Below are 24351 nucleotides of genomic sequence, written 5' to 3'. Positions count from 1 at the left end.
GCCTTACAGATTCTGAGAAAATGGCCCAGTACCTGGAGGAGGAGCGCCACATGCGGGAGGAGAATCTGCGGCTGCAGAGGAAGCTGCAGCGGGAGATGGAGCGGAGGGAAGCCCTGTGCCGGCAGCTCTCCGAGAGCGAGTCCAGCCTGGAAATGGACGACGAAAGGTGCGCGCGCGTCTTCCCCGCCTCGTGAGGAAGCCAGACCAAACCAGGCTTCAGGGGGTCTCCCTTCACATCCGGTCAGATGTGGAAGGAGGCGGCCCCCACGCTTCTGCGTGGTGGTGACAGACAGCGGCGCGTGACAGCCGGGGCTGAGCCTGGGGAAAGGGAGGAGGGGACCGTTTTCCTGAAACACAAAAAGACCGAGAACTTGCCTTTCCAAAATTACGTGGTCGAGAGAGAAATGGGGGTTACGTATAGAGAGACAGAGTTTGTCTAGTTGCTGGGTTTGTCTCCTCCTGCCCTGTGTTTGTTTAAAGGACGGGAGCATCTTACGCCCGGATGTGGATGAGCAGGCTTCTGCGGCCTGAGGTAACGCACTGTGCCTGGGTGGAAGGATCAGCAGGAGGCAGGTGGGGGTTGCTGAAAGGAGAGGCCTTGCCTTAACAACTTGGAAACTTCTGGGCCTTGTTGGAGCTACTTTAAAAAACTAAAACCAGTGCGTCCCCTGTCTCTGCTCAAGAGTCTGTGTCAAGCCCTCTCATTGCCCCACCGAGAAATGGGCTGAAGTAAGAGGGTCATCTGTGGTTGACTAGAGGAAATGGCCCCAGCATTTGTCCCATCCACAGTCTTTCCCCCCCACCCCCAACACCCACAGACCCCTTGTACTTGGGAGTGAGGCGATTGTTAGAATCAGCAGCAAATCCAACTTGAAAAAACTAAAATTATTCAATCATCAGAGAAATCCAGCATTTGGGAAATTGGGCTTTCTCTGAACCAGATCATTTCTGCAGGGAAATTCTGTGTTCTGGATCAGGGTTGCCTTAGCCTTATGTGTTGGTGTCAGAGTGAGGGGTAAGAGTGAGGGGTAAGACCGAGCCTCCTTGAGCGTTCCCTTCAACAGGACTGGGCAGTCAGTCTGAGAGCAGAGTCTGCAGATGACCATGATGAATCATCTTGACTTGTCGACACCAAAACACATCAAAATCACTTCCTTTCTCTTTCCATGGATAGCTCTAGAGAGTTATTAATAAACTTTTGATCAACTTGCTATATAGATAGTGGTATTATCATTTTAAGAAAAACCTGAGATTTTCTATAATGAAGGTCTGTATTTTTATAATAAAAAACTTATAAAAACAGAATAATGGGTTATATTTAAAATATCTGTGTGCGTCCTCATTTGGAAAGATGAGGGGCGCCTGGGTGGCTCAGTGGGTTGAAGCCTCTGCCTTCGGCTCGGGTCATGATCCCAGGGTCCTGGGATCGAGCCCCGCGTCGGGCTCTCTGCTCGGCGGGGAGCCTGCTTCCTCCTCTCTCTCTCTGCCTGCCTCTCTGCCTACTTGTGATCTCTGTCTGTCAAATAAAAAAAAAAAAAAAAATCTTAAAAAAAAAAAAATAAAATAAAAAAAAATAAAAAAAAAAGGAAAGATGATTCTTTCTCAAAAGTTTATATCATAAAACTGTTATCCTGACCTTGAATTTCACTGATTTCTTTCTGACATGTTCCCTTCTCTCTGAAATCCTTGGCCTCTGACAGTCATTTGACTAAAAACATAAGCTTGAATACCAGATAACTATTTTATTAACTACCTTAAGACACGGAGTGGACCAGTTACACGGAGCGGACAAGTTATTAACAGTACACAATGCCCTGTACTTGGTTTTGAAGGACGCACTCTGAGGGACAGTATCTTCCAACCGTGGTGAAAATACTGGAGCTACTTCAGGCTTCCAGATAGATAGATATATAGATATTTTCCAGAACTGGTATCGACTCCAGAAGATTTGCCTATCTTTCGTAGGTCACATTATCCCAGCTAGAGTACTGCTGCCCAACTGAGATTTCTCCTCTCCCTGTTAGGAATGGTGATGTCACCTTGGGGAGAAAGAAAATAGTTGGAAACTTAAGTTGTCTAAAATGTGTTTATTTCTTAAAGAGCAAGAGGTGGTCTTCGCTGCCTGCGGGAGTTGGGTAGAGTCAGTACCTGGGGCCGCTGTGCTGGGCTGTTCAAGAGGGCAGGCAGAGGTTGCAGGTGGCTGTCTGGCTGAGAGCTTTGTGGCAGGTTGGGGAGCCTGGTTTTCTGTGAGCCAAACGGCCCAGAATGGAAGTAGCTGTGGTAACGTTCTTGCAAACTGCCGGAGGACCTTTGGGGCTGTGATATTCCCCGGGACAGAGCGGCTTGCACGCGCGGCACTTCCTTTGGCTGCAAGGCCTGTGGAGGGTAGCTGATGGGGAAGACTCTTGAGCAGAGATTTCTGCTTGTCAGCGTTCTGTGCTCATTCACAGAATGAAGGCTGACATTCCTGACCATCAGGCCTGAGGTTCCTCAGGTCTGGTGTGACTTCCACGTCCAGGAAGAAGTCTGAGCCAGCATGGCATGGCCAAGTGCGACTCCCGTAGGTGTGGAGTGCTGGGTCTTTGACTGTTCTCGTGTGTGGCTGTTCGCTAAGCCAGGCTTACCTCATAAATGATTGACCTCCAGTTTGCAGGAATACCGTGACCTTTAAGCTTTAAGCTTTAATTTTAATTTTAATTTTTGCGATTTGTTTTTACCTCTTAATTTATTTTTTCCCATTACCTGTACGCTTTAATTTGATGACATAAATCTTAGAGGGCTTGAGTGGGTTTGCGGCTCAAATAACAGTTTAAATATAGCCATCAAAACATGGATGTGTCTAATCTTCAGCACAGTGAAGGTAGATTTCTACATAGCTGTCGTGTGATGAAGAAAAGCCCAGCCCTCTCTGTTGTACAACACAGTTCTGTTAGGAGGCCTCCCCCTGGAGCTAGGATATTCCAGATTTCCCTAACCTGTACCCCTGGGGAGAGGGGCTTGCCAAGCAGTGGAGCTTTGTGACCCCGGAGTCTCCTAGCTTATAGTATCACTCTCCAAATACCCGGGGGTTTGACCTCAAGATTTGAACCCCGAACATTATCTCATAGGAGCTCCCTTAGGAACTATTGAAATGTACGCAATTCTGATACTTCCCCCCTTTCCTCTTAGGTATTTTAATGAGATGTCTGCCCAAGGATTAAGACCTCGCACTGTGTCCAGCCCGATCCCTTACACACCGTCTCCGAGTTCAAGCAGGCCCATATCACCCGGTGAGTACACGGTCTCAGTTACCCTGTGAGTGATCTCTGGTACATTCAATAAGCCTCCCCGGATGTGTTCCCTTTTAGCATATAAAAATCTTGTAAGCAGAGGAAGAACAGTCATGTGTTTTTCAGATACATCAAAAACAAATCACCATTAAGCCTGAGTTTTAGCCTAAAATTTTTAGGCATAAATGTTACAGTGCCAGCTGGTGTTTTTAAATTTTTTGTTGTTGTTGAAAAGGAATTTAACTCAAAGGTTCTTTTTAAAAAGACTGTCTCTGACTGATTTTAAGTTACAGTGGATTGACAAAGCCTTGGACAGATGTCTCAGATGGATCGTAACCCATCTCCTGTGGGTTCTGTTATTATGTTTTACATACATCTTTTCATTTTTGCCGTCAGAATAATTAACGTAGGCATCATCTTCCCCACTGAGGAAGCAGTGATTCAGAAGTTCAGTGGCTCTGGTCACAGGTCCAGGAAGGGGGCAAGGTGGACCGGTTCTTGCTTCCCAAGCTTGGGTTCTTTGCAGTACAAGCTGCCCCCTGACATTCCTGGTGATGACTGGTGAGCAGGACTGGGGCCTAGTAGGCAGGCCCTGCAAGAAGGAGTTGGCCTCGCTTTTGGCTTTGCTCCTGCATCTGGCTTGGGTCTTCAAGCCTTTCCCTCAAAGGCGTGCTTGTCTTCATCTGACCCTGAAAGCTCCCTCCCCCCCGCCCCCCAGGGTCTCTGGCTCAGAACCAGCACAGCATGGGGCTTTCAGGCCAGGAGGGCAAGTAAATGATCCAGCAAGGAAGAAAGAGGAAGCAGGGGCGGGGGACTAGCGAGGGGAATGGAGGGAGGAAAAGAAAAGGTAGCGAGCCAAAGGTTCGCATCTTGTGACTGAAGGGACAAGTCTGAGTTTCTTGTGCTTGCTGGTAAACAGATTTTAAACAGAGCTGGCGAGAGAGAGAGAGAGAGAGAGAGAGAGAGCGAGCGCGCGTGTGTGTGAGTGAGTGTGAGAATTTCACAGCAGAATAAAGCAAGGTACCTGCTTGGAGGGATGGCGGCAGGAAAGGCTCTGTGGTTTTGGAGAGTAGAACAGCTGAGTGTTGGGGACCCTCTCACTTGGGCTGTTGGAACTGTGGAAAGTGCGGAAGACCCTTCAGGGGGCCAAGGGGAAATGCCCCGGCAGTGCACTTTGCCACAGACACACCGAGGTTAGGGTCCTGCCCGGTGCTATGCTGCTGTGACCTTTCTTTCTTTTTTTCTAAGAGGAGAAATCAAAAGAGCCCAGCACAAAGCAGGGCAACTTCTATCCAGTTCAGGCAGGGTAAAGAGCTGTTTGCAAACCGAAAGGGGTTCGCATCCTGGATCAGTACATGATCATCTCCCCTTGTTCTTGCCCCAAGGATGCTCTTACATCTGTGTCTCCCATTCTCTGGTGGCCTTTACATCTCTCTGAAAGTTCCCTTTCCCTGCTGCCTCAGTTTCCCCCAAATAGCACTCAGGGTCCATTACCATGATAAAGGTCTTCTTTGCCTTCTGAATTATTGATGTAAAGGAAGGCATGCATTAGGAAGAAGCAATATGGAGATGATGGTACTGATTCATATTCAGTATAATTTATTTAGCTTTCTGTTTGATTTATCTAAACCTAAAGAGGTCCTTAGAGGCATCTGTTTTCCAATTCATTAAGTCTAATGTTGAGGTCTTTGAATAGAGAAAAAGCAAAAGTCAGACCTTGGTTGGGAATATTAACTTCTCTTCTTACAGGTATTCTACAAAAATATCTTACTCTGTGTACATAATTTGAACTCTCACTGTCCCTGTCCCTGTATCGGAGACTTGCCTGTTAGACAACCTGTTTGCTTTTCCTTAAACTAAGGAATAAGTAACACCAGATTCTTTTTTTTTTTCTTTCAGCCAGCCTAAGTGAGAAGAACATTTGTGTCTTATTTTAAGTTCTATAATATCATCAAAGTAGATTTTATCTTATTTGGCAGCAGAATTACTCCTAATCTAGTCCCTTATAGTCCTATACATAGTACATGAGCAAAACCTGAATTTTCAAATTTGCTTTTCAATTCAGTTTTTATTGGAGGAAGTGCTCAGTATTAAGAATATCTAATCACTTTCTTAGTGGAATTATGTTGTGTGTGTATATATATATATATTATATATATAGTTTTCATTTCCATTTTAATCATTTTGGCTCGTTCCTTCCCTTGCCGTTTCTGATTAACATTGGCAGTCTTGCATTTCATCAAGTTGTGGAAATACTTTAAGTTCTCCTTCAGTTGAATTGAAAGACATATTTCCAAGAGCTTATCAAAGATCCTCCTCTTAATAATGTGTGGACTTACATGTGTGGATTACCACAGGGAGAGAGTTACTTGTCAACAGTTAACCTTTCAGGTTGTCCATTGTTTTAAGCAGCCTATTAGCATATTTTGATGCTAATACTTCCAATTAGCCTATTTTGATGTGCCTAAATCACAGATGTGGAAAAACGAAGTTCGAAAGAGGGTCTGCACCGCACTAGCCACATCCGAGTGTACCCACTGCCCAGATCTTGATTTCTAATTCCCTTCTCCAGTGAAGAGAACTGGGAACTTCTTGGAGAAATGGCTCTTTCTAGGGCACAGAGCAGGCAGGGGACAGGATGAAAATCTGGGAAATCTGGGAATGTTGCAGGGTAAGGCAGTGCTAAGAAAACAGCAAGACACCACAGAGGTGCCAACCAAAAGAGCTCCCAAAGGCCAAAGCTGGAACAATCTGAGCAACAGAAGAAATGATGTCATGTTAGATTATAACCCAAACAAAAAATAAATATCCGTGAGTTCATATGAATATAAATAAATAATGGAATAAATAAAGGAGAAGAGACAGATCTGTCCTTTGAAAGAATTCCAGAGAACTTACGTGGATACTCTGCTCTCAAGGAAGTAGAAATAACCCCTCATTCTGTCAGTGTGGGAGGACATAGGGTCTTCCTTCCAAAGAGAAGTGTAGAAAAGGGTTAAAAGAGTAACTTTACAATGGAGGAAATTGACAGACCTGGCCTCAGCCAGGCCATCAGGGTCCATGTCAACAATGGGGAGCCCTGTCAGTAGCACGTACCCTCAATGTGATGAAAATGGCACTTCGCCTCTGTGGACTTCTTCCAAAAAATCCATAACCCTGCCTAACCATGTGGAAACATCAGACAGATCGCAGCTGAGGGATAGTCTGTCTGTAGAAGACCTGACTGATACACCCCAAATGTGATAAGCTCGTCAGAAACAAGAAAAAATGAGGAACTGCCTCAGCCAAGAGGTACCTAAGGACGCCTGATGATGAAATAGTAAGTGGCATCCAAATGGGATCCTGGAACAAAAAGGGACCTGAGTTAATAATAACATATCAGTATTGGTTTATTAGTTTTGTTTGTTTTTTTATGATTTTATTTATTTATTTGTCAGAGAGAGAGAGAGAGAGCACAAGCAGGGGGAGTGACAGGCAGAGGGAGAAGCAGGCTCCCCACTGAGCAGGGAGCCCGATGGGGAACTCGATCCCAGGACCCCGGATCATGACCTGAGCCGAAGGCAGACGCTTATCCAACTGAGCCACCCAGGCGCCCCTTGGTTTATTAATTGCGACAAATGTATTATACTCACATAAGATGTTAATAATAAGGGAATCTGACCGTGGACCATACAGGAATCCTCTTTATTACTTTTGCCACTTTTCTGTAAACCTAACACTATTCTAAAATTAAAAGTTTATTTTTGAAGAAAACCACAGAAATAGGTGAGACGTTGCCTCGTCCTAGTAGATAAAAGGAGCAGAGCGAAGCCCTCCTGTCTGATCCTGAAGCAACTGCGATATTTGGAGGTCAAGTATAGGAAGAAAACCTGGCGAAGGAGACTGAGAATTGGAAGGAAAATCGGAATATGAGCTCATTGAAGTTAAGACAACGCCTTTCACCCAGAAGAGAGTCAGCTTTGTCCAAGGCTCTCCAGGGTCAAGTACAATGAGGGCTGGAGAAGGTTGTCACAGCCCGCAGCTCAGAAGCACCACTGACCTTGCAAGAGCGGTGCTGATGAAGTCATTGGGACGGAGCTGGATTAGGGAGATTTAAAGAGGAAATTGTGTCTGTAGTTAAAGTTTTGCAAAGACCATGGTCTTAGGTGTAACTTACACTTACAGAACTAAAATATCTTAAAATTATAATCTAAAATAAAAACTCTTAAAAGGAAGAAAATGTATCTGTCTTTAGTTTGGCTCTATATTTTTTTTCACTGGCAAAAAGATATAAAGAGAATTTGGGGACAGTCAGAAGGGTAGAAGCAGAAATAAAGTCATACAGAATCCTCCTATCCAAAGGTAGTGGTAATATTTTAGTGTTTCCAGATGCCTCATTTTCCTACCCTCTCCTCCTGCAATGTTCCTTTAGATAGTTGGTTTCATACCAGATTATACACTTTTGTACTTGCTTCATTTTGCTGAGTGGTTTTTGTCATGAATTTTTGTCATGAATTGCTTTTCATTAACCATCTTTTTTAAAGTTGCAGCCTTGAGCTTGTGGACAGCAGAACAAGTCTTACCATTTTCACTTTAGTTAATGCCTTTCTCTAGAGAGCAAGAGAAATTTATTGTAGCAATAGCTTTGAAGAATCGTACTACTTGATTTATTAGTGGACTGGTGTTTGGGGTTTGGCATTTTCAACCCAGTGATTTTTGGATTCTCATCCTGTATTGTGTTTGTGGGCCAGAGGGTCAGATGCATGATGATTAGAACTTAAGGGAAAACAAAAAGTACTAAGATATGGTCTGGCCTCTAAGAGCTTATCATCAACCACAGGGCCTGGGGAAAGGGCTGGAAGGGAAAATACAAGAGACTCTTTTTAAGAAACTTTGCAAGGCCAAGTGTAATAATTTCATGCAGAAAGTGAAATAGCCGAACTGCAGGACATCCACTCCATGGAGGGTTATATACTGTACTATTTCATTTCTAGAACATTCTCAAAGTGACAACATTATAGTGACAGGGAATGGGTCAGTCATTGCTGGGGCACAGGGTGAGAGGGAAGGTGTGACATATGGAAGGACTGACTCGGGTTCTTTTTTTGTGTATGGTGATGGAGCAGTTTTGCGGCTGGTTGTGATGAGAGTTACTCGAATCTGCCCATGTGATCAGATTACTTTGGGCTGTGTACACACATACACATGGGAACCGTGCAGTAAACACCAATGAAGTCCACCTCGAGCCTATGCCTTCGTCACTAGTCGGGGACCTGTGTCGGTCTCCTGGCGTTGATCCTGTGCTGTGCTTCTGGAAGAACTCTTTGGTGGAACCTGTAGTATGTTTGCAATTGCATGCAAGTGGTGAATGGTTTCAAAATGAAAAGTGGTAATTGAAAAGAAATCTCAATAGTTTAAGAAGAGATTCAAATTCAAAGAAGAGAGAGAGCTACCAACTTAGAGCACTTTTGAGATGGGCTGTAAAGGAGCTTCATGAGCCGAAGCTTAATGAGGCTATCGTTGGCCAGGCACTCTGAGCATTTTGTGACATTTACTCATTTCATCCCCACAGCAACCTTGTGAGGCCACTTCAGTAATCTCATTTTACAGTTGATGGATCTGAAGTCCACTGTCACTCAGCACCAAGTTGCAGAACTAGAGCTAATATGGCTGTCGGCTCTGGGGTCTAGGCTGTTTGCCTCTTGAGGCTGATTGAGGTCCTGATTGACAGGGGAGAAAGTACAGAGAAGCCACCTCAGGCAAAGGGCATGGTATGAACTGAAGTAGAGGTCAGGATTAAGAGTGGTAGGGGTCACTATGGTTCTTACCACGGGCTGCCCTGAGGCCCTGCTCCCATAGATTCTGATATCATTTGATTTGGGCCTGAGTTTTAATACTGTGTGTTGAGAACCACTGACCTACAGTATAAGAGATAGTTTGGAGCCAAGTGCAGAGGCCTTTATAATAGCCAGAGAAGAGAATTTTTTTTTTTTCTTCAGTTTAGGTAGACAGTAGGGAGTCTTTGAAGATTCTTGATTCATGTTTAACATATCAGTAGTTAACCTTGTAATACAAAATAGGCTGCATCTTTTTTTATTATCATGAACTTCTCTGTCTTGGGATAAGAATCCACTTTCATACCCTTTCTCTTAAATTTCATCACTTTTATAAGAAACAGAATTAGGGTTGTATTCATCAGAGCTGTATTAATAAAACCTCTTCTTTCCTTCTCCAGCTGAATGAAGTGCTTGTGGTCAAAACAAACACAGCCACTTAGTTGGACTTCGACTTTACCCCAAACCTTCATTTTGTAAATGGGAACCCCACATCCACAATTGAAATGGGAACATGCCAAATAGAAAGCACTGTTTGATAGTCAAATCAAGAAATGAAATAAATTCTTGACTTTAGATGTTGAGGACACAGACAAATTCTGGGACATGACACATAAAGCTAGGCTTGGTGGCTGCATGTTTCAGCCATGGAATCCAAAAGAAAAGTATCCTTAATAGCTTAAACAACTGTGCTCATTACTTCAATTGCCCTCCTTAATCCCTGTTTTCCCATCCCCCCCACTCACCTCTTCTCCAGCAGCCCTCAATGTTTCCTATAGTTAGAGTCTCTTACGGTTTGTCTCCTTCTCTGTTTTTGTCTTATTTTTCCTTCCCTTCCCCTATGTTCATCTGTTTTGTTTCTCATATTCCACATATGCATGAAATCATGGTATTTGTCTTTCGTGGACTGATTTATTTCACTTAGCATGATAACCTCTAGTTCCATCCATATTGTTGCAAAAGGCAAGATTTCATTCTTTTTGATGGCTTAGTAATATTCGTGTGTGTGTGTACCACATCTTTTTATCTGTTCATTTGTTGACGGACATCTGGGCTCTTTCCATAGTTTGACTACTGTTGATAATGGTGTTATGAACATTTGGGTGCCCTGTGCACCTTCAAATCACCATGTTTGTATCTGTTGGGTAAATACCTAGTAGTGCAGTTGCTGGGTCATAGTGTAGTTCTGTTTTTAACTTGAGGAACCTCCATACTGTTTTCCAGAGTACATTCCCAGGAACAGTGTTAGAGGGTTCTCCTTTCTCCATATTCTCGCCAACGTCCATTGTTTCCTGAGTTGTCAGTTTTAGCCATTCTGACCAGTGTGGGGTGGTATCATTGTAGTTTTGATTTTTATCTCCCTGATTCCGAGTGATGTTGAGCTTTTTTTCATGTGTCTGCTGGCCATTTGTATGTCTTCTTTGGAAAAATGTCTGTTCGTGTCTTCTGCCCATTTCTTGACTGGATTTTTTGGGGGGTTTTTTGGGTGTTGAGTTCAGTTTAGGTGGTTTATACATCTTGGCTATTTTGGATTATGTTGCATGATGTTGAGCATCTTTTCTTACGCCTGTTGACTATTTGTAGGTCTTTGGAGAAATTGGGTTATTTGTTATTGAACCGTAGGAGGAGTTCCTTATGTATTTTGAATACTAATCCCTTATCTGATGTATGGTTTGTAAATATTTTCCCATATTCCCTGGGTTATCTTTTTGTTGATTATTTCCCTTGCTTTGGAAGCTTTGGGGTTTGACAGACTTCCATTTGTCTAGTTTCTGCTTTTGTGACTGTGTCACATCTGAAAAATCATTGCTAAGACCAATGTCATGAAAATGTTTCTCTGTGTTTTCTTCGAAGAGCTTATAGTTCTAGGTCTTACATTTGAGTTGATTTTGTATAGGGTATAAGACAGGGGTCCATGTTCTTTTGCATGTGGATATCCACTTTTCTCAGTACTGTTTGTTGAAGAGGCTGCCCTTTCCCCATTATGTATTCTTGGCACTTTTGTTGAAGATTACTTGACTGTTTATGTGTGGACCTATTTCTGAGCTCTCTGTTCTGTTCTAGGACTTGACTTTTACATTCCCTTTCATCTAGGAGACCATTTGGTGAGCTCACCAGTCTTATCTATGTTCATTTTTGTTGGTGATTGAGAACTTCTGCATTTTAAAGTCTTCTGGATGGTTAAAGACACCAGAGAATGGAGTTTGACATCATACTTGCCATGGTTATATTTCAGGTCTATCATACGCAAGTCACACAGTTGGTTTCACGCCACCAACTTCACTGACTAGAGCCGGAATGTCTTACTACAATTCCCCGGGTCTTCATGTGCAGCACATGGGAGCATCCCATGGCATCACAGTAAGTATCCAGAGGGGAGGAAGCCGCACTGGACTCTGTTGGTGGTGGCAGCAGCTCCTCCTCAAGAGACCAGGGGTGATGCCCTTAGACCTTGCCCTTTCTTCTCCCTCCCACCATCAGTTCACCTTCAAACTATAGCGACTTCCATCAATTTGATGCCAAATTCTGGTTTGGAAACTAAAATCCTTCCCAGGAGACAAATCTTCAGCTTTACTTTCTGTGAAAAATGACGCTTTGTGAAATGTAATTTGAACTCTGGCCAGTGGCCTTAATTAAACCCCGGCCAGCTCTTTGCCATAACGAATAGTTGCTGGTTGCCACAATGTCTAAAATATTTATTGTCCGCATCTTCACAGTTCACTCAGTATTCTTCTTGAAACTAGCCTTATTTCTGGTTTCACTCCAAATTTTCTCTCCTGGAATTAGAAGGAGCCTTAAGTGTGTTTGGTTCAGACTTCACTCAGGGGAGTTTTTTCTTTAGAGCTGGTTAGTAGGTTGACTAATAGAATAGTCAGAAATGTAGCTAACAGGGGTTTGAGAATAGGAGAGAAGTGAGGGTATTTCTGATAATGGAATCCTTAAAGCCTCTTATTCTACGAAAGCAGGAGGTATCTGGATTTTGGGTTTTGTTGGTTTGCTGGGTTTTATGTAAAAGACACATTTGGTTGAGCTGCATCTCTCAGGATGTTGACCACTTACCTGAGTGGTGGAAGGAACCTGGGGACATACAGTGGACGAAAAAGATTAAAGCGGAGGATGAGACAGCTGTTTCTTAATTCTAGGACTGTCCCATCGAAGGGCTAAGTCCAGTAGTTTGGTCAGTGCACGTTTTGGGGTAATCTTGCATGGCTTTTTCAAAGGTATAGGTGCAAACTCCACCTTGTTGAAGTTTTCATTAGTAGTTCAGAAACCAATAGGGGTAGACAAGGAGCTCTCTAGTTTCTTGTCTCTGTCGCTCCCCTTTCTCACCGCCCCCGGCTTATCAGGCTGTTAGAAATGAGCGTCTGGACCCAGACTGACCTGTTATTCTGTCCCGTCTACAGAGGCCTTCACCGCGGAGAAGCAACAGTCCTGACAAATTCAAGCGGCCCACGCCGCCTCCGTCTCCCAACACACAGACCCCAGTCCAGCCCCCTCCGCCTCCGCCTCCGCCCCCCATGCAGCCCGCGGCCCCGTCAGCAGCCACCTCGCAGCCCGCCCCTTCGCAACACCCGGCGCACCCCTCCTCCCAGCCTTAATGCATGTGCTTAGTCCGCATCTCATGTTGGGACTCGTACAGCGGAGCCGTCTACTCAACGCCAAAGGCTTCCTCCCCTGGCATTTTTGGATCTGACTGATTTGCACTGAGGTTGTTATCTAGGCTTCACTATTAATTGTGTTGTAAGTGTTTGTCGGAAGCGCAGCCAGTGTTGTGGGTCTACAACACTAAACAGACGACTTTTTCCATCAGTGTTTTACTTGAATCTACATGTACGTCCATTCCCTGGCTGGAACATTTGCTATTCAATATTTGGTAATTCAGCAGCAGTGTGCAATTTTTGCTTGGCCCCAGAGCTTCATTTTCCTGGCTTTTAGGTTTGTAAAATAAAAAGGGATATCTTTTTTATATTTTTTTTTCATGAATTTGCAGAAAATTACTGAGCTGTTACCTCTCCTCCCCATCCCCATTATAATGGTGTTTACCAAACATACCAATAATTCAGCACTACAGTTCAGACCTTTGAAAATCTAGCTTTCGGTGTAGAATGGAAAGTTAGATGCACCAGTGCCCAAGACAATAAAGTTAGATGCACCAGTGCCCAAGACAATATACTCTTTAATAGAGCTTTCTACAGATACACTTTTTATAGGTTACTTTCAATATCTGTCAACATCCATTTCTTTTGTGAAACAGACTAAAAGTAATGGGTCACATGGCTATACCTTTTCCACATACACGTGGGATGGATAATTAGTGTATATTAAGGTGTGCTTATCTTTAGTGTTAACCTACCCAGACGGGCCCTCCAACACGAGTCAATAAATGTCCTGCCCACCAGTGGTTTTGACGGCGGATTAGAACACACTCTTGGATATCTGCTGCAGAAAGCAATGTGATTGTAACAAAAACAGCTATTTTCCCCTTTCCATTCTTCATGTTCCCCTAAGATAGAGTTTGAACAAATTTTAAAGGTGCAAAATACTATTAGAAAGTACTATTTGAAATGAACATTATAAGAATATCATGGCCTAATGGCCACAGAATCCTTTATTGCTTGGCAGAAAAGACCAGAGGTGAGCGGAAAGGAGCCCCTTAGCCCGAGCGTTCGTGCTGCCCAGTATCAGCAAGTGCGGCGTACAAACAAGTATACTCTGAATACATCATTTCCATTCATTTAGCACAAATAAATCGTTTGGTTTCACTTGGAAGTGGAACACTGTGAGTCACTCTTTTCTTAATACTTGCAACATCTTTATTTTTGCTTTTCAGCAGTAACTGTTTTGTACTTTGGTAGTAAAGTGATTTTTACCACCTGTGTTTGCATATTTATATATGCTGTGGACAAAAATAACTTACTAGAGAATGTATATTTTATGATGAGAATGTGTATCTGTTGGATATAATCAGAGAACTGAAAATTAATTTATCAGTAATTTTTAAGAGTCCATGTTTTGTGACACCCATCTCTAATAGCTAGCTCTTTATTGAACACACTCCTAAAAATAAGGAACCGTGACATTGTAGATATTTGATAGTGTACAGTATAGAAACTTCCGTTTTTGCCTTCGAATGCGTATTTAAAAATTACAGAATGAAGCAAGTCTTGTCGGAAAATAGTGTTTGATTAGCATTTTAAGAACTTGAGAGTAAAAGCAACAATAGGATTTTTCACCTCTTCCTGCTTCCACCCCTAACTCCCCAATTGGTCGATCTAAATTTTATTTATAATCTGTATGTAATATACATAATCATAGTACAGTTCTCAAATAAGGGGAAGAAGTGTGGCCTTTCATTATCGAGGCTTTAGGTTTTTAATTTGATCAGACAGTGTCCTGGCAAACCCAGGGACCTCACCAACAGCCTGTTGCCCCTCCTGGTACATTGCCATTCCGAGGAATTCTGAGAGGAGGCAAACCTATTTTGCCTTCATGGTACAGTTCTTGTTTTTTTTCATAGGAGAAGTACGGTCTATGTTTACAAGACTCTTTTGCGAGCTGATAGAGTTCAGTGCTGTCGGATAGTGGCTTGCACGCAGCCGAGATCGTCCGTAACGTAACAAGCTTCCCTTCGCTTCCTGCCAATAGTGTTACCTCCCGAAAGCACAAAAGTCGCGACATTGCCATATGGTGAATGAAAAAGCACTTGGTGTGAGCAAACCATTGCTGACAATTGCCTTTTAGAAACAGGTTCTTGACTTTCAGACTTTGCAGAAATGGAGTGCTGGTTCCCCCAGACTTGTCATTTCATTTCAAAATAAAACACAGCTCCTTCAGACAGCACTTTGTCGACATAAATGAGTTGCCCCTCCCTGCAGACATTCAGAATTGGATCGAACAAACACTACTCTTTAGAATCTATGCTGTTTCAGGTTCTTCTCAAGTGGTTTCTGACCCCGGGTGCCACCCGTCACGCACGGGCAGTACACGTGCCAGGGACCCATCAGATTCAGACCCCAGCCCATGGAGGCAGGAGTCCCTTCACCCATGGGAAGCTGATTTACCATGGGTGCTTCTCAGTGGGGGCTGAATATGGTTCCTGCCATTCTTGTGGCCCACATGCCCAGAGGCACCCTGGAGTGATTCCCTGAAGGCCTCTGTCCAGTCAGGAGCTGGCCCGAGGGCAGGCGGACGCACCAGGAGCTTCTAGGAGCTTCCTTTCCCTGTCTTGTGGACAGAGACCCTTGGCTACCACTGTGCTGCTAATAGGATAAGTACTCTGTTGCCAGATTACCATGCCTTTTATATGAAACCAAATTAACTTCTCTAAAACCTGACACCTCTGGGCTCTGAACTGCTTTCTCTCATCAAGCGTGCTGGCATTCTGGACAGAATTCTAAAAATTTGGCAGATGGTGGAAGTATTGGAAGATTTAATTTAACTTGCTCCTTGTTAATTGAAAGAAGTTTTAAATTCTGAGCTCCTGAGATACTGACTACAACCATGGGATGAATGTGTGACCAGAATGTGGCTTTGGCACCAAGTGCTGCTGTCCCTTGGTAATTGGCTTCTAACTGATTTGACCAGAGATCATTGATAATGTGAATTTTTGTTAACTGTTCAATTGTAGGAAAATAGACTATGTATCGCCCTCTGTTAGGTAGACATGAACTTCTGCACGAAGCCTTGCTTATAGAGGAAGCCCAATAAGGCAAGAAAAAGCGTAGTAACTTGTGCTTCGAGAGCACAATCTTTTTCTTACCAGTACGGAAGAATCGTTTCTATGTAACTTGATCTTCTGTCTAGTACTTGTCTTATAGGTAACCAACACTGAAAACTTTGTAGTGGTAACTACCAAAGAAATACATAGTAAAAACAACTTTTTATTTCCAAATTTATTAAAGAGCCAGCCATTGACGCTGCTACACGAGTTCCATGCTCGAGAGCCATTGTAAGATTAAGGGGTTTTTAGGTTTTCGTTTCTGGTTTCTTGTTTTCTCTTTTCTACCTTTTTCTTAAACACACACACACACACAGCTGTTAGCATGACACTATGGGGAGCATTTTCCAGAATGCTTGGCATCGTGGTTAACAGCCTGGCCCCGGGTGCCTCTCCCGAGGCAGTGGGAGGAAGCCTATGTTCAGGATAGCGTGGGCGCCGTGTGTGTGTGTGTGTATGTGTGCATTCATGCCTTAACTCGGGTTACTGCTCAACTTCACTTCTTGACTTGGTCTGCACCGTCATCGAGATTGTAGTGTACATCTTGATCTGAACTTCATCTTGGCAAAAACAAAGTTGCAGGCACATCAGTTTAAGAACGCATTCCTCTGGAAGAGGTTTGGATCAGGTTGACCCTGAGCCGTTGGACCTTTCTTTGGAACTCAGCATGGAAAGCAAAAGTGGACTGTCAAGTGGAAAGACATCAACAAGGAAGAGAGGAGAGCCAAGTGCTAGCATGTCTTTGCCTCTGCATCTCCGTGCACACTGTATGTTCATGGTAGCTTGTTTACAACTTGACTAGGTTGGAGTTCTGGTAATAGTGGCAATCTTGACATTCTTGGTCAGAGTTTAGAGAGATGTAAGACTTCCAATTAATGTCTTATTTACTTCTTTATGTTGATTAGTCTTTGATACATGTGCTGAATCAGAAACCTAAATAAAGATAATTTTTTAAAATGCACCTCTTGAGCCTTAAAACCTCTCTCTTTCTGGTCTTTGGGTCAGAAAATTGAACATTGTTTCCCTGTTGCTTCTGATGGGCATCTGACTTTGATTCTAATCCTACAGGCTGCCTTAGAAAGTAAATGTAAGGACTTAGAAAGTAAACGTAGCAGAAGGGGCTAGGACTGTTCTGTCTCATAAACAGGGTGCCCGTTACCTGGATGTATTGAATTTTTGAAAAGTCACTGAGCCGTATGTTTATAATTTGTGCACTGTTCCAAGTCCGTGTTGTATTTCAATTTAAAACCATAAACCTAGGAGATTATGAAAACTGACATTTCCCAAAATATATTACACATAAACAAGTGTGCGTGTTTACACATATGTGCATACACACGCTTGTGCACACACATACTTGGGCTTTGGGTCTGACCTCCACTATGTTTGTGGGCTTACGCTTGATGCCCATCTCTGTGGTTTCCCCCTCTCTCCTTTGTAGGAAGCACGGCTCCAGAATCTTCCAGATTTGTGTACCAGCTCTTTAAATGAGCTGGCTCCTTAGTCCATCTGGAAATCCAGTTCCTTCCCTGCGAGACAGGTTATCTGCCTTGCTAAAATGAGAAACCGGGAGATGGAAGCCTCAAGTGCAGCCCTTCCACGGGAAGGTACACACTCCTCCCACGTGCGTTCATTTGGGAAGAAACACAATGGGTATTTGGGGAGACGTGTTATGCATGTTCGGGGGCTGTATTGTTGGTCAGCTGCACTTTTATAAGCCCTTAGCATTGGATGGGGAGGAGCACGGTACTGAGCAGGATCTGTCTTTGGAGCATCATCTTCAAGAACCTGGTTCTGATACAGTCTCATGGGGGCAGTTGTTGAATCTAGGCCCTTTTCTGTATAAAAGCATTAAATGGACTTTGACCCTTGACCTCACTCCAGCTTAAGCCAGATTCCATGTTCACTATGGGCTAATGAAAGATTTTAGTTTGGCTTTTGATCAAGGCCTCTCTACTCCTGACAGCTACTAGGTTTTAGTGGAAAATGTGGCCCAAGTAATGGCCCAGGATCTCTGAATTCAAGTCTTGGCCCCTTTGGCCAGCCTCAGTGTTCTAACCTGGGGATAGCCATTTTAATTTCAGATAGAATGTGATGAAAACAAGATTGAAACAAAGTGCTTTAACAACAAGTAAAGTCTACACTACCTGTGTACTTCTTTTCTTCTTTTAATACATTTTAGAGGCAGTGTGTCCACCAAGTCTACCTAAAATCGAAACTGTTGATGGAAATTTTGTGTTTATGTAAATAAAACTCTATGTAAATCTGGGTCTTATTTTCTTTTGAAGGTTTTATTTATTTGAGAGAGAGCAAGAGAGCACAAGCAGGGGCAGAGGGAGAGAGAGTGGGAGAATCAGGCTCCCAGCTGAGCATGTTTGAGCCTAGGACCCTGAGATCATGACCCAGGCCAAAGGCAGACACTTTAACCAACAGAGCCACCCAGGCGCCCCAGGGACTTTGTTTTAATGTTTATTTAACTTAAAAACTCATGGAAATAGTTGTATTCAGTCACTGATATCTAAGCCAGACCCAAACTTCGTAACATTCTCTAGAAATAGAGGAAGAAGGCAGTGTGTGTCTAATTTTTCATGTCTGATTTTTAAGGTTTTGTGTCTAATTTTTATTACAACAGAAGATTGGATTCTTGACCCTCAAACTTCTGATATCCCTAATTCCATATTACAATGAATGCTATTGAACTAAATACATCGAGAGCTTTTTCTGAAGATTGTATTTTCTGATACCCTATGCATGATTTAGTGCAACTTTAAGATTACTAATTATCCCCAGAAGGAATCTTATTAATTACTTAAAAATTTTTTTAAAGATTTTTTTAATTAAAAAAAAATTTTTTTTTAAGATTTTCTCCATTTATTGGAGAGAGAACACACTTAAGAGCAGGGGGAGGGGCAAAGGAAGAGGGAGAAACAGACTCGCCACTGAGCAGGGAACCCCATGCAGGGCTCCATCCCAGCACCCCGAAACCACAACCCAAGCCAATGGCAGACGCCCAACCTACCGAGCCACCCAGGCGGCCCCCCAATTTTTTTCTTCTTAAAAAGAAAGCCAGACTCAGAAGTGAAATGGATGACAGAATTAGTAGACAGCGATGAGAAAACTTCCTCCATGTGTTCAAGAACGCAGAAGAAGGTGTGAGCGTGATGAGAAAAACAAAATATAAAATAGACCCAGATTGAACATCTAGAGACAAAAAAAAAAACTAATGTCTGAAATTTAAAACAACAAAAACTTGCGACTTACATCTTCTGTGGATCTCTGTGCTCTCTAAATATTCCTTTAAAAGGCAACTCCTGAAATTCAAGTTCAGCCTCGTTGAGCTACCTTCCTCCCTCCCCTCCCCGGAGGTTTGCTTTGCCGGGGTGCTAGGGAGCCGCTGCTGGAAGTCCTCAGCTCCTGCCATTAGTCACTGCGATGTTAGGCACCCAGGTTCAGGTTTAAGGGAGTCAGCGTCCTGGAAGGTGTCCTGTGAGTTCAAGTCCAGCCTACGTTTGGTTTCCCAAGCTTCCCTTTCCGCATCTGTAAAACAGGAAGGGGGATGGGGGCCGGAGGATCCAATGGACATGTCCCTAAAACTTAAAACAGGGTGTAAGGTTTTTTGTATTGTAGCTTCATTAGAGTTTGCACGTGCGGGAGTGATGTGCTTAGGGAAACGGTGCAGTAGGATCACACAGCATTGGAAGAGAGGAGGGTCAGAGACGACTTCCAGAGGTACTGATCCTGAACAGGTTCTTGCAGAGCGGTTCAGGAGTGTTCACGACGAGGGGACAGCACGTGCGAAAACCCGCAGTGAGAGCATCCATCCTTGTCGACTGTTTGGGTTCCCTGAAAGCCAACCGAGACAAGCCCTTGGGTGCGCACAGGAAGCTTGCTTGGGGTGACTCCAGGGCTCTGCTTTCGGCTCAGGTCATGATCCCAGGGTCCTGGGATCGAGCCCCGCATCGGGCTCTCTGCTCAGTGGGGAGTCTGCTTCCTCCCCTCTTTCTCTGCCTGCCTCTCTGCCTACTTGTGATCTGTCAAATAAATAAATAAAAATCTTAAAATAAAAAAAAAAAAGTTGACCACTGAACGGTGTGCAGGTGAGTCTGTTGGCCTTGTGGGGTGTCCCTGAGGAGTCATTTAGAAGTGCCTCAGAATTGTCCCACCAGAGGGCAGGAATGCAGGGACTTGGCTTCACCAACTCCTTTCATCTGTTGGCTAAAGGTGCCCTGGGAGAGAACCACCCCCACATTTGAATTTTCTGGGTTGTGCCAGAGGCTTTCTCAAAAGCCTGAGGCATAAGGGACCCCTCATGGATGTGGTGAAACTAGGCGGCTGAGAGGCTGGGGGGCCTCGCATTGGTGGCCTCTGAGTACAACACCTGTCACCATTGGCTGGTTTAGCCCGGAATTCGCACGAAGAACAAGGGGGGGGGGGTGAATTTTCCAGAAAAAAAGGGGGGGGTGGATTTCCCAGGAGTTGAGAAATGCAATGTGTTTTATTTACCTCTTTTTCCTCCAGCTTTCTGGAGAAATGATCAACACACACAGTGTGTGTCACATGCACAGTGTACTGATTTGGTAATGCCTCTATGCTGTAGAAAGATTGCCGGGGTAAGGGAGGTAAGCATATCCACCTCATGTAGTTGAAATTTCTAGTACTTTCTACCTTCAAAGGAGGGAAATTCCTCTTTTACAAAGATCCAGAGTCCTGATTTCTCTTGGCAAATAATGTCACGGCAGGGCCTCCTCCCTCTACCGCGCAGGCAGAGGGGCTGAGCAGGCCCCTGGGTGGAGGGCAGGGAACAGCATGCCCTGCTCAGAGCCTGGCGCAAAGCTGCTACCACACGGTCCCTGCAGGCTTCCGAGTTTGCAAACCCCTGGCATAGGGTATTTGAGGAATGAACGAAGTTTGAGACAGCCAGAGCTGTGTGTGCGGAGAAGAAAGACAGACGGGCAAGGGGCAGGGCAGCAGGAGGCAAGCCCTGAAGCGGCTGTGGAGAGAGGCCTCCCTGCCAGTAGGTCCCGGCGGCGCTCATCCAGCCCAGAACACTGAAGCGGGACATCAGCACCCGAGGGCCTGCGGTCAGCCGGTCGGTCCGGTGAGCCTCACAGGGAAGGTTGGCCCAAACTGGAGATAGTTAGGATTAAAGCGCTCCTGGGTTCCCTTCGCCGTGGTACTACTATGCCCCTTGCTCTCTTTAAATTCAGTACCCAGTGCGCTTTCCACAAGCTGGGCTGAGGATGTCCCCGGGGGTCTAGAATCCCGGACATCAGTCAGACAGGGGTGTGCTGGTAAGTGTTTAACTTTCTGCTCTCGAGAGACTATAAGCCTTTCTTCTTCTTGTGTGTCAGTTTTTGTTGTGTAAATGCTCCCCATCAATGTGGTTTTGGGCCCTCCGTGTAAAGTCCCCAAGCTTGGGGGTCACTAGGCTGGCGGGCACCATTTCTGTTGTATTTTCACCGTAGAGACAGGTTTGTTGTAAATAACCTTAGAAGCACAATAATAGTAAAATGTAGTAAATCAACTAAGATATATGATGTTTTCAGTATTTATTAGCTGTTTGTACTATAATCTTTTAAATCATAAATTTATATAATGTAATTTTTAGTAGTGTCAGTGTTCAACAGCCAGCTGACAAAATTCCTGGACATTTAACAGTAATCTGTAGAGAGCCTGCTGATCCTGTTCTAGGTGCCTCTGGCTGGGAGAGGGTGCAGTGGGGTGGCAGGAGGTCAGAGGAAGCAAGGCCTCAGCTGCGTCTGTATCCTGTTGCAAAGGAGGACATAGTAACAGTGGAGAAAGTCATTTACTGGGGGGACCTCAAGCCCCGAGCCCAGCTGCTGGCTGAGAGCAAGTTTGGGTCTGGACTCAGCAGAGGACAAAAGGTGGTGAGGCTCTCTTGGGAATCTCAAGACTAGTGAGGCAGCCTCTCTGGTGGGAAGGCTCCCATGTGTCAGGTGTAATACCGTGGCTTAGAACTAGCGCGCTCCTTCCAGGAGCCCCAGCACACAGGATCTCTGGCAGCAGGGATCTTCCCCTCCCCTCCCCCCAACTCCACCTTTACCTCTCTTAACACCCCAGTCTACAGCCTTGACCGGGGGCCAGGACTTCCCTCCAGGGAAGCAGACAGATCACTCGGGGTGCGGGGGTTGGTGGTCGACCTGAGGGCTCAGCGGGGAACTCGTGTTCACCCAACTTTTTGGAAATCAGTCCAGACTAGAGGGGCTGTCCCATAGCTCACCCTCCCTTTGTTGGACTATAAACTGACAAGGTTAATGACCTTGGAGCGAATCAAACAGTAAATCATCAGGCCCCAAAACATGGGATCTCTTGATGGAAAAGAAATGTGGGAACAAAAAAATGTGGGGACAAAATGAACGGATTGTTGGGAGGCATGCCTCACAGACAAGGAGTTCCAGAAGCTGTGGCCCTTGGAAGCTGCCACAAAATCCTTGGGAAGCTGTTGGGGATATAGTGGCAAAAAATGTGGAGAGCATGGGGCTCAGACTAAAGGGAAGGGAAAGCTGCGAACTTCATTTGGTGAGGTCTTTTTTTTTTTTTTTTTTTTTTAAGATTTTATTTATTATTTGGGGCACCTGAGTGGCTCAGTGGGTTAAGCCTCTGCCTTCGGCTCAGGTCATGATCCCAGGGTCCTGGGACTGAGTCCCCCCTCGGGCTCTCTGCTTGGCGGGGAGCCTGCTTCCTCCTCTGTCTTTCGGCCTGCCTCTCTGCCTACTTGTGATTTCTCTCTGTCAAATAAACAAATTTCTAAAAAAACTTAAAAAAAAAAAAAGATTTTATTTATTATTTGACGGAGAGAGAGAGAGAGCTGGAGAGTGAACACAAGCAGGGGGAGTGGGAGAGGGAGAAGCAGGCTTCCCGCTGAGCAGGGAGCCCGATGGAGGGCTCAATCCCAGGACCCTGGAATCGTGACCTGAGCTGAAGGTTTAACGACTGAGCCACCCAGGTTCCCCATTTGGTGAGCTTCTTAACCTATTTGTGTGTCTGCCAGGAGACTGCTCTCGGAAGCAAGGCCTGTCTCTCTCCAGGCTCAGTCCGGCATCTGAGAGTCCAGGATGCTTGGATCAAAGGGGAAATGGATTGAACTCTCACTGCTTAGTTGTATGAAAGATGTACTGTGAATTTCTTTCCAGCTATGATAATGATACTATGGCTAGTTCCTTTTTTCTTTTCTCTCTCTCTCTCGCTCTCTTTTTTTTTTCTTAGTCAGAGGCTATTTCCCTGAGAACTTGGGGCTCCGATCCTTGAGAAATGTCAGGACCCTGGAATGAAGGTGTCAGAGAAGGCCATAGGAACAGAAACCCATCTGGCCAAGATTCTGGGTCTACCATGAGACCTTTCTTGAGGGCTTTAGACAGATTATGTACCCGTGGAGCTTTCTCCTTAAATCTGAGTCCAAAGGCTTACTCTGCAGAGCAACCCCATGGGAGGGACAGGTTCCCAGAGAGGTCACAGAGTACAACTAGAAAGGGCAAAGCCTGAAGCAGCAGAAGATGCAGGTTTGAGGTGAACTAACTCTTGCCTGACTCATGGCTTCACAGAGTTTCTAAATCTCTCCAGTCTTGCTTCGTTATGTTTTCTGACTTCTTACTGATGCATATAACACATTCAGCCTATTTTTTATCTGTAAATAAAAACAATATTTCTAAAAGATCTGCATCTTTGAGAATTAATAAATAAAATATTTACAAATGCAATGATAAGATGTTTGGGGTTTGCTTTTAAAATAATTTAGTGGGTACCTGGGTGGCTCAGTGGGTTGAGGCCTCTGCCTTCTGCTCAGATCATGATCCCAGGGTCCTGGGATCGAGCCCTGCATCGGGCTCTTTGCTCCGTGGAGAGCCCACTTCCTCCTCTCTCTCTCTCTGCCTGCCTCTCTGACTACTTGTGATCTCTGTCAAATAAATAAATAAATAAAATGTTTTTAAAAATAATAATAAAATAAAAAAAATAAAATAATTTAGTGAGGGAGAATGAAGAAGAGGATGTGAGCATAGATAAAACAAGACGGGCCCTACGCTGACTGCCTAAATTACATGATAGATTATTCTCTACTTGGGTATGTTTAAGATTTTCATAATACATTTTTCAAAAATAAAGGAGGGGGAGGGTATCAAGAGATTTTAAGGATGAAAAGGAAGAAGGGAGTTTTGAGGACAGTGCTGGAGATGTCACCATAGGAAATTCTAATTTTTGCAAGAAGGTTTAAGTATTTCATTCACCACCGCCCAAAATGCGAACCATGGCGAGAAGTTGCTCTGTGGTGAAAACAAGTTTATGGCTTTGTGAACTGTGGACTCCGAGCAAGTGAACTGATAGCCTGGTCAGGTGAAACACAAGGACATGTTCTCTCCTTTATTCCCTTTTTGTTCCCATGTGCACATTTCAGCAGACAATGGGGCTTACCTGGTGGGGTGTCCCTGTGGCTTGGGAAAGGACAGCTTGTAGCTGTCCCAGGGTGTTCAGATTTTTTAGTTGAGATGTGATGTTTGTTGTCATAGTTTAAGATGGCCTTATGGAACTCCGGGAC

General features: G+C 44.4%; 1 protein-coding gene across 1 annotated transcript in view; it reads left to right on the top strand.

The window, feature by feature from the left end:
• CCDC6 (coiled-coil domain containing 6) overlaps positions 1-16761 on the top strand; it is a 107256-nt gene extending 90495 nt beyond the window's left edge. Inside the window, exons 6-9 of the mRNA XM_082721627.1 lie at positions 10-166; positions 3169-3269; positions 11319-11443; positions 12487-16761. Coding sequence (XP_082577753.1) covers positions 10-166; positions 3169-3269; positions 11319-11443; positions 12487-12681 — 578 coding nt within the window. The 3' untranslated portion in view covers positions 12682-16761. The remainder of the gene's footprint in view (positions 1-9; positions 167-3168; positions 3270-11318; positions 11444-12486) is intronic.
• The last annotated feature ends 7590 nt before the right edge of the window (positions 16762-24351 follow it).

This window comes from Mustela nivalis (assembly GCF_964662115.1).
Source record: "Mustela nivalis genome assembly, chromosome: 2".
In the NCBI taxonomy this organism is placed as follows: Eukaryota; Metazoa; Chordata; class Mammalia; order Carnivora; family Mustelidae; genus Mustela; species Mustela nivalis.
The sequence above is the reverse complement of the archived record's forward strand: the minus strand, read 5'-3'. Positions and strand labels throughout refer to the sequence as shown.